This window comes from Belonocnema kinseyi, chromosome 10, assembly GCF_010883055.1.
Source record: "Belonocnema kinseyi isolate 2016_QV_RU_SX_M_011 chromosome 10, B_treatae_v1, whole genome shotgun sequence".
Classification (NCBI taxonomy): domain Eukaryota; kingdom Metazoa; phylum Arthropoda; class Insecta; order Hymenoptera; family Cynipidae; genus Belonocnema; species Belonocnema kinseyi.
This window is the reverse complement of record NC_046666.1, coordinates 40,620,086-40,631,180: the sequence shown is the minus strand read 5'-3', so window position 1 is coordinate 40,631,180 and position 11,095 is coordinate 40,620,086. Positions and strand designations below refer to the sequence as shown.

The 11,095-nt window shown below is 32.2% G+C and overlaps 1 protein-coding gene across 1 annotated transcript in view; it reads left to right on the top strand.

The window, feature by feature from the left end:
* Positions 1-11,095, top strand: part of LOC117182174 (SKI family transcriptional corepressor 2) — a 102,101-nt gene that overhangs the window by 25,367 nt on the left and 65,639 nt on the right. The window contains exons 2-5 of the mRNA XM_033375224.1: positions 5,210-5,303; positions 7,118-7,410; positions 7,488-8,086; positions 8,613-8,938. Coding sequence (XP_033231115.1) covers positions 5,211-5,303; positions 7,118-7,410; positions 7,488-8,086; positions 8,613-8,938 — 1,311 coding nt within the window. The 5' untranslated portion in view covers position 5,210. The remainder of the gene's footprint in view (positions 1-5,209; positions 5,304-7,117; positions 7,411-7,487; positions 8,087-8,612; positions 8,939-11,095) is intronic.

Here is an 11,095-nt window from a genome sequence, read left to right as displayed (position 1 = left end):
AAGGATAGAAGAGAAAATATAAAATAGAAGTTTATATGTATGAGACTGTATGAGAAGAATGTAACTTAAAAAAAATGAAAAAGATGCATGAAGGAAAGGGAGTGAAGAAAAAACTGAAATAAAAGATAACACAAAACAAAGGTATACAAAAATATAAAGAAAAAAAATGTGACAAGTGAAAAAGGGAAAGAAAAGAAAAGCAAAAGTAGAAAGAGTAAAGAAAACCAAAGAGAAAAACGAATAGGTAAAGAAAGGAAATTCAGAATGAACAAAGAACGGAGAGGAATATAAAGAGTAATAAAAGAGTGGAGACATGGAAATAAAGAGAAGAGGGGTTGAATCTGTTTCCAGTGTTGATTTTAATTGAAAACCCCTCCTTGTGAAGGTGTTCAGGGTACGCGTGCGTATCTCCACACAGTTTGGAAGCACACAGATGTACACTACCTAGAAATAGGAAATAGGTGTGCTCTGACAGTGGCAGAGCTCCAGCAAATGTCCCTGGAGGCCGTAAATGGGGGGTAATTCAATTTGACACCCCCACCCACACTTAAACAAGCCAGCACCCATCCTGTCCACCCCCACTCCACTCGACCTACGTTGCTGCCATTTTCAACTCCACCCTCCCCTTCCTCCCTTTCACCCCATTTTCCCCTCGACAACCCCTGTTCCCAGCATCCCTCAATCTCGTGCAAATTAAATTCTCATCTACCGTGAAACAATGCAATGCCCAGCATGGTACTAACCCCCTCGTGCCAAGGACTCAGTCCCTTGACCATCGGCCGGCGGACGGGTAGACTCGATCCAAACCAAACCGCATTAATTACTCGCTGCTTACAATTAGTGTAACGAGACAATCGTGACTTGAGGTTTGCATGACAAAAAATAATGGGTTTTCAAATTTTAATATTTTTTTAGTAAAGCAACAAGATTTTTTTTTAATTTTGACGCTTTTCTATTTAGAGGTGTTCAAAAATTAGGGAAATTGGAAAGAGGGTATTATTTTGCCCGAGTCAAAATCGGCTTAGGAATTTTGGAAAAAATTAACCTCAGGCTCTAAAATGGTAACAGATTGCAAAAGACTGCGAATGTTTCTGGGAAAGGATGCTTCTTTCGATCTCTGTAGTAGCTTAGTGGTAAAAATACCAGACCGGCAATCGGTAGACATGTGGTTCGATTCCCGACGGAGCGAATTAAATCTTTTTTAGAAAAAATTTTAATTAGAAAAAAATGTAATTCAAAGCTCCGTCTAGTCTGAAAAAACGTTAAAGAATTTCTGTTATTTTACGAGTTAACTTAGATCGTTAGTGTTCATTTTCATTTTCATGGTTGGTGCAAGATATCTGAACATCTCCGATGATAATACAAATTCCCTGGCAAATTTTCAAGTTGTGAAAATTAATTTTTTGCCAATATATAGTTATATGGAGTAATAAAAAAAGAAATTCTTCTTCTTACATTAATTTTGTCTGATGATTAGTTTCAATAATAATAACTATAAACTAAAAAAAATTCAAAAAATCAATAAGTGATGAAAACATTTATCGTCATAACTTGGCCATATATTATTAAAACAATTTAAAATGTAGTGCAAATAGAAAGTATACTCTAGGAATGCCTGTTAAACAATAAAAAAAGTTTAAAATTACGTTTTGTTTAATAATATTCTATTGTAAATTAAGGCCAGTCTGGAACCACATTTCTCTAGTTTCGCTGACAAAAAGTATCAAGAGAACTTCAGATTTGAAACATTTTCAAGCGAGAAATTTGTTCTTTATAGTTAAAAGTTAATTCACAGAAAGTTTACGATATATTTATCAAAAATTGACGGAAATATGTACTTTATAAAATAATACGTGTTTAACGACCAGCCTTAATTTGCAATTTAATATTATTAAACAAAAGGCCATTTTCAATTCTTTATTGATTTTCAAGCATCCCTGGAGTATACTTTGTACGTGTACCAAATTTCAAACAGTTTTAATAATATCCGTCCGAGTTATGACAATTTAAACAAAATGGTTTTGTGAATTGTAAAATTTATTGAGACCCGGAGACTCAAATGAGTTGCTTGATTCTGGAACAGCCTATAAATTTTTTCGGATAAACGATTTTGATCCCCAGAAATTTGTAAGCAAGTTTCGAATCTTAATTTTGAAAGTATATGTTCTTAGGAAATTTAATTGCCCATCTGTTTTCAAGAAAACAATTTTTTTTATTTTTTGACTTCAATGCACCGTAATTCAGCCGATTTTCAAAAAGATTTGATAAAAATTACAAAAAGTACGCTTCATGATTTACTACGGTTAGTAGAGTTTACAATATATAAACAATTTTGTTTAAACAAAAGTTATAAATTTTTATCTGATATATTACATAAAAATATGATATGATTTATACATATGATTTATGATATGATTATATGATATGATTTGTACATATGATTTATGATATGATTATATGATATGATTTATAAATGATTTATGATGTATATGTTTTATGCAATATCTCAGACAATAGTTTTTTTATTTGCTTAGGTTGTTAACTCTACCAATCGCAGAACATTATAAAATATATTTCCTGTAAATTTCGTCCAAAAATTCTAAAAATAAGCAGAATTATGACGAGTTTGAATTAAAAAATACGAAAAAATTAGTGCTCTAAAAATCTGACTTTTTGGCTTAATTTTGAAGAAGGCAAAAGCCACTAGTTTTTATCCAGAGTAAAACGATGCACTATTTAATTTCTTATTAGAATATATACTTTTACAATCAAAATTAGAACGTTTTTTGGAAAGTGTTTTTAAGCCTTTCAATTCGAATTTTTCTTTATTAAAAATTTTCAGTTTTTTGAAAGGTTTCAAATAAAACAGTTGAATCTTTAATTCCTGATTCTAGAATCTTTTTATTTTTAAAGCTTAAATTTGATTAATTATTTTCTTAATTTGTTATTGTTTTAATTTTGTCCCTGGAGTTTAGATAAAAACTGATTAATTTTAAATCCCTTAGACTTAAATTTGTATATTTTACTTATTTCAGAATTTTGCATGATTTGAATTGTTTGATTTAAAACATTTTCAATCCAAAATCGTACAATTTATTCATTTTTTTAAAATGTTAAATCCTTTCAATTCAAAAATTTTAATTATGGTTTCCAAATTTTTTAAAACCTAATATACAAAAATTTGGTTAATAATGGATTTTTAAATTGTTTGTATTTTAACGATAGAAAATAAACATACAGAGACGTGGCATTATCAAGTCTCAATTTGATATTCTACGATTTTAAGAATTTAAAAGCCACACAATTGTGTACACTTAGATTTAAAAACAACAAATTTAAAGTATTTAAATCTAAAATAATAAAACTTAAGCCCGACAATCATGGATTTTGAAATGAAATTTTGTAATTTTTAATGATTTAATAGTGAAATTTTTCTGTCATTTTTAATACTTAAAATTCTAACTACAACATTGTGAAATTGAAAATCTCGAAAAATTAAGAAATTTCGAACAAATTATTTTCGAATTTAAGCGCTTAACGTAAAAAAACTTCAGCTTCAAGTTCTCGAAAATAAAACTGTTTTAGAATTTCGTATTTAAAACTTCAATTTATCGATCACACAAAATACTGTTTCTCTTGCAAAAATAAAAAATAAAATGTTCCTAATTGAAATTAACTCTTTAAAATTATCAGCTCATTCAGAAAAAATATGATTTAAAATTTTCTGATTATATTTCATTTTCAAAAATAATTGTTAGGGATCAGGTGCTTGGATTAATTCAAGCTACATCCAAGAGCGATTAGTTACCGAGGAAATAAAGCGAGAGGGAGTAAACTCGGCCGTTGGAAAAGAAAGCTGTTTAATTGCATGCTCTAAAACGGCAAAATTCTGGGAGGTAGCGCTTTGACTCAAGAGTTTAATCTCACTTTATCGAGTCCCGGAGAATTTACTTAATCACCGCCCAATCCGGATATAATTAAGGAACTACTGGAACAAATTCTCGTTCCACGGTGTGCCAATGCTGCTGCTAACGATTTAATCACATTTTCAATTGCCGTCCAGCAAACTCGGTACCAATGCACACAAAACAAGTGAAAACTTCTCGAGATAGTAATTTTTTAAGGAAAATGTAATTAGAGAATAATGAATAATAATTAGAGTGCGGATTAAAGGGACTGTGAGGTTAGCTGTCCAGCACCTGGCTTGACAATTTCTTCTTGGTAATTTTGAATTAAAAGCATTTAAATTTAAGAAAAATACATGAAATGATTTTGAATTGAAATTTAAATTCACCTATATTTTCATGGTTCAAAATGGAAACATTCTCAACAGTAAACCTTTACAATTGGATTATTCTACAAAAACGTTAGAAATAAAAAGTGATTTTAAATAAGAAATAGTAAATACAAAAAATGTATACACCAGAAACTTGAAACTTTAATAAATACGAACTTGACTGAAAGCTAAAAAAACGGTTTAAAAATAAATATGTTTAAAAAATTTTGAATCTTATTAAAATTGTCTGATTAATTTTAATGTTAAATGATAATTTTTGATGTAATAACAATTAAACAATTTTATTAACTTCGAATTTGAAACATGGAATTGAGTTTTAACTTGAAATTTGTAAAATTTAAATCCCATCTAATTAAATATTATTTAAATTCTAAAGTTTTTGATATTAAATTAATTAATTCTGAAAGTTTATAAATAGAAATAATAAAATCCGAACTCCCTTGAGTTTGAAATAATCCGCTTTTCAAAATTCTAATCTGAAATTGTTCAATTTATAACAAATACAATTCTAACTCTAAATCCTTTCTAAATAATTTCAATAATTTTATTCTCAAGATTTTCAATTTTGAGACCTCCTGATTTATAATTTTTCAACTTGAAATACTTTAATTGAAATACTTTACCTAATTCATAATTATTTGATTTTTTAGGTTTCTAATTCAAAATTGTTCAATATATTTTATTTTTATTTTTAACGCTTTCAGTTCGACATTCTAAATCATCAACTATTTGTTTACCCATTTTGATTGTTCTTTTATTTGATAAAGAAAAATATCCAATATTGTAATTCTTTCGAAATATTTCCTTTAAAATTGTTCTGAAATGATGTACTTTAAAAGAAAATTTTAGTTCTTATTTCTAATAGATTAAACTAATTGTAATTAATTTTTCATAATTTTTTTATATTTTAAGGATGGATGGGCCAGCAGTGCTATCTCACCCACCTATGGCAAACCAAAAATCACCACAATCACCTCAACCACAAACGAATTCGAAACCAAATCAGGTAAACATTCGATAAAAAAAATTATTTTTATAGTAACTTTAATTTTAGGGATCACAGCGGTTTAATAGTTCAATTTTAGATAAAAAGAGGATTTCTTCGGAAAAGGAGATTTCATTTGTTATTAAAAACTTTATATAATATGAGTATCTCGTCAATATAAAATAATAAGTTTCATCTAACAGTATCGTCTTGTGTTTATCAAGTAGTTTTCTAGTTATTTTTATTTGCTTCCAAGTTTTTTAGTCTGCTTTCCAAAATCAAGATGGTTTCTTCAGAAATTTAATTTATTATATTTTTGATTGAAAATTAACTTTTTTCAAAATTTTACTTTTTTATTAAAAATGCAAATTTTCTGGTTGAAGGTTCAACTGTTTTGTTGCAAATTCGCCATTTTCAGATGAATTTAACATTTCTTCATTTAAAATAAAAATATTTTTTGGTTACACTATCATTTATTTTTTATTCAAAATTCACCTGCTTTACTCGAAAATTTAATAATTTAGTTAAAAATCGAACTAATTTGTCAAAAAGTTTATTTTTTGATTGAAAATTCACCAACTAAGTTCAAAATTTATTTTTGTTGCTGTTAAAAACGTACCTGTGTTTGAAAAAAAATTCACTTTTTATATTTAAAAATCAAACTATTTGAGTAAGAAATTCTACTATTAAGTTGAAAATTAAATTATTTATTAAAATTCACATTTCTGGATTGAAAGTTTAACTTTTTTGCAAAAAAGTCCTCTTTTTGGTTTCAAAATTCAATTTCAAAATTTTCTTTCTAAACTGAAAAATCTTTTTAAGCTGAAAATTCAAATATTTTGTTGAAAATTCGTCTTTTTCTCTTGAAAATTCATTTGTGTTAGTAGAAATTGAATTTTTATGCCTAAAACTGCAACTTTTTGGTTGAAAATTAATCTTTTTTGGTAAACAATTCAAATTGTTCATTGAAAACTTGTATTTTTAGGGTGACTTCAACTGTTTTTCATTTAAAATAAAAATATTTTTGGTTGAACTATCAACTATCACAGTTTTTTAAAAAAGTTCTCTTTTTTAGATGAAAATTCATTTCTTTATGTGAAAACTCATCTTCTTTAGTAGAAAATTAATCTTTTGGGTTAAAAACGCACATTTTTTGTTCCCTATTAAATGGAAAATCTCCATACTTTCCCTATTTAGAAAACCTTTTAAATTGGTATTATAAAAAAGAATCTCTTTCGAAGCCTCTTATTTTTTAATGTCTTACATTTCTGTTTATGATTCTTAGAAAATTAATCGGAACTTTGCAAAAAAAGATACAAAAAGGAAAAATGGGTCAAAGTTATCTATTTTAGGTGTTTTAGGTTTTTTGATTAATTTAAGTCGATGAAAAGGGGAAAGGGGCACACTGCGATCCCTTCAATTATATAAAAAGTTTTATAATTTATGTAATGACTGAGGAAATAAATAATGTCCTTTTTTGAAACTAAAGGTCTGCATTTACTTTCAATTATATACACCAAACTCTCGCTTTTAGTCAAGAGTCGGGGGTTGCCTTCAAATGGCCTTGGACTTATTTCGGGGAGGATAGAAACGTAAACATTGATGTACGCCTGACTCATTTCCAATTCGAATATATATCTATATATATAATGTCACAACCAATCTGGCCCTACTCCCCTGGGAAACTGTGGGAGCCAGAAGTTCTAAGAAGCCCGAGAACGGAGTGACTGAAAGCGAGACTTTGGTGTAATACTTACTGAAAATATCAAAAAATCATGATATTTTTTGCATTATGCAAAGGCCGCGTGGTGATTCTAAATCCATAGGAGTTGCAGGTTGGTACGGTGTCGTTGTATGGTATCCACATAGTATCACTGGTGATAGAAGGACAAGAGAGATTGTGTCTAGCACAAATCAGCAATACGCTGTTGAAGCAATTCAGTTATAATGAAATCCACAATCGTCGAGTTGCTTTAGGCATTACTTGTGTTCAGTGTACACCAGTGCAATTGGAAATTCTTCGTCGAGCTGGTGCCATGCCAGTTTCTTCCAGAAGGTGTGGAATGATTACTCGCAGGGAAGCTGAAAGACTCTGCAAATCCTTCCTGGGAGACAATGCACCACCAAGGTATTTATTTTCCTTAAAAATATTTTTGTTAAAACTAGAAAAATAATTTAGCAGCCAAAACTTCATTATTTTCGCAGACTTCCAGAAGATTTTGCATTTTCCGTCCACCACGAGTGCGCCTGGGGTTGTCGAGGGGCATTTTTGCCAGCACGTTACAACAGTTCTCGAGCAAAATGCATCAAGTGTGCATACTGTGGACTCTTCTTCTCCCCAAACAAGTTCATTTTCCATTCGCACAGAATTGGCCCCACTGACAAATACGTTCAACCTGACGCTGCGAACTTTAATTCCTGGCGGAGGCACATGAAACTGTCGGGGAATCCCCCGGATGAGGTGGTCCACGCTTGGGAGGATGTGAAGGCAATGTTCAATGGTGGTACCAGAAAACGATTACTCTCTAGTTCCAGCACCAGAGGATCACCAAGTCCGGCAAAACGGGCGAGAACTTCTTCGCCAACTTCGCAAATTCCTACGCAGATTCCGCCACCCCCTGCTCATCCAAGAGTTCCACCCTTTCCTGAACTACCATTGCCTTTACCAAGCAGTTTGGTTATGGATTATGTTTGGCATCAACATCAACAGGCAGCTGCAGTAGCTGTTGCGAAGACACCTGGATTCCGGTTTACACCTTATCCACTTCCTTGGTTGTCGAAGAGAGGTCACGTATTATTTCCAGGTGAGTTAAATAATGCTTTTATGAAATAATAATATACTTCCTACTCGTCTATATCTCCTCCTGCGATTCACTAAACCCTTCAATATTCCCTTTACTCTCATCCTTGTCGCCTACTTCTACCTTACGCCCATTCGTCCCAGTCATCCATTTTTTCTCGTGGCCTGTTTCTTAGAATTTACCATTTCTCTTAGTATCTCATTTCTCCTCGTCGTCCATTTCTCCTCCTTAAACAATTTTTCTAGTCTTATATTTCTTCTTGCCACTCATTTCTCCTAATCTCCCATTCCTCCTTGTCGCGCATTCCTCCTAGTCTTCCGTTTCTCCTCGTTGCCCATTTCTTCTAGTGGCCTATTTCTCCTTATCGCCCAATCTTCCTATTTTTCCATTTCTCCTCGTCCCCTATTTCTCGTAGTCACCCATTACTCCCTGTGGCCCATTTCTCCTAGTGGCCCGGTTCTCCTCGTGCGTCTCAATCCACTCAGTTTTCTTTTACTCTATCCACAAACAAATAAAATTGTTTTTTTAGGAGCTTTGCCCCCTCCTATTGGAACTGCAAGTTCACCAGAGCCCATTTTACCAGCGGTCAATAGTGCCATCCACCAATCAGCTTTTCGTCCTGTGATTCGCGTACCCCCAATTGTAGAGTCCTCTAATCAAGAACCAACCGTCGAAAATTCTTCTAACAAGGATGAAAATTCCGACGATGAAGTTGATATCGAAACGACTGAAGACGACATTCCTACTCCTTTAAACGTCAGCCTTCGAAACCTTCATTCAACCTCCAATTCCGGCATCAGCAACCACAGTGGTAATAGCATTTCTCCTCAATGCTGGAGTCCACCACGAGATACGGTGAGTTTCTCATATTTATATTATCCACACAATTTTTCATTATCTAAAACAAATATATTTTGCAAATTTTAAATCAAAATATTATTTTTTCATCAAGGTTATATTTTATTTTTATTTAATTCTGGTTTTGAAAAGAACCCACACCAAATTTTAGTCAAAACGTCTAATTATATATTTAACCTGCGGATCAATAATTTAAAAGAAACTTATCAGAGTAATGAAAAGTTTCTACTCAAACAATTTTCAGACCTCTAATTTTTACATGTATTTTTGAAAAACGTCATCTAGCATGGAAAGGGTTTACAATAGTTTTAAGAATTGTTTCATCAGCCCTTAAAGATTCGAATAAGAAAATCGATATTTTCGAAATAATAAAACCACGGGAGATTCTCGGAATAAATTCGGGTCGAAATTCACTTCACAACAAACGTGAAAAACATCGGTTACCAGGGAAAGTCTTTTAGTTTATTTAAGGGCTTGTTTTGAATAGATGCAGGAAATGTCCTCTACCAAGTGCTTCAACATTTTTAATGGATGTTTAAACATCCCGTGGTTCATATTCCTGTCGATTTGTATGCTTTAATGTTTAGGGGATGTTAAGGCAGTTTTAGCTCTCCATAGATTTTTTCTTGTTAACCATTTCCCCTTATTTCCCATTTCTCCTGGTCGTCCTTCCCTCCTATTGTCTCATTTCTACTCTTCACCCATTTCTCCTAGTCTCCGCTTTTTTCTATCGCCCATTCATCCTAGTCTCCCTTTTATTTTCATCGCCCATTTCTCCTAGTCGCATATTTCTACTTATCGCCCATTCCTCCTAATCCACAATGTCTCCTTTTCACCCATTTCTCCTTGTCGCTCATATGTCATAGTCACTCATTTCTCCTTATCGCCCATTTCTAGTTGTCGCTTATTCCTCCAAGTCTCTCATTTTTCTTTCTCATCCTTTCCTTCTAATTTCTCCTCTTCGTCCTTTTCTCCTTGTCACCCATTTATCCTAGTCTGTCGTTTATCCTCGTCGCCCATTCCGCCTAGTCCCCGATTTCTCCTTCTCGCCAATTCCTCCTAGTTTATCATTTCTCCTCGTCGCCCATTTCTCGTAGTATCCATTTTCTCCTAGTTGACTAAAATTTCGATAATAAACTAATTTTTCTATTAAAATACATGTAAAAAATATATGTTTATCAATTTTTTAAATAAAAACTATTAACTTTTTATAGTTATCGTTTGTATTATTGATATGCAGATGTAAAATTATAAAATAAATTTATAAATAGACATTTTGACTAGAAGCCACTTTCTGTGCATTTGGTGCAGGGTCCTTTACTCAAAAGAGAAATAATACGAAAATTGATAAAGAATCCGATTTACACAATCTTGATGAACAAATACACCTTTAATCTTTTAAGCCTTGTCCATTATCATTTGGATTATTACCGGACGCTTTTAACCACGATTTACTCTAAAAAAGTGTGCCACGCTTCGGTACTTGTTAGGCGCCACGTGGCCATTATAAGGCGATGAAACCCCAGTTACTTCCGCTTTACATGCACTATTTCTTTGATATTATTCGACAAACACTTAACGCTATATATGTGTTCATTATACACACGAGTGTGTGATTTGGATGTAAATCCACATTGGAAATTAGCTAACACTTTTACTGTTAGGCAATCTCCTTCTGCTGTAAATGCACTTTCGTGCGACAAACGTATTATATGACAATCTCGACATCTCAGATTCAAAACCGTGACGGTTGGTAGTCGTGCATGCAAATATTCAGCACGCGACTCACTCAAGTGTGCTTTAAAAATTGAAATTATCCTTCCAATATTTAAACTTTTGTCGCAACCAGCCTAGGGAACATCCACAATATTGACCGTTTCGAAAATAAAAAAATAGACCATTTTTTCCAGGAAACGAAAAATTGGGTGGGGGGGATGTCGATCACCAAAAATCAATAGTTGATTTGTTACAGATAAAAACTTGGACCACCCTGGTCCACATTAGGGTGGTCCAAAAATTCGACTTTTTTTGGTGATTGATCTACCCCCCCCGCCCCGATTTTTTTTTCATTTGCTGGAGAAACGAATTCTCTTTCAAATCAATCAAACAATACCCGTGTCCTGGGCTATTACATTTGACGTGTGGTTTTAATTG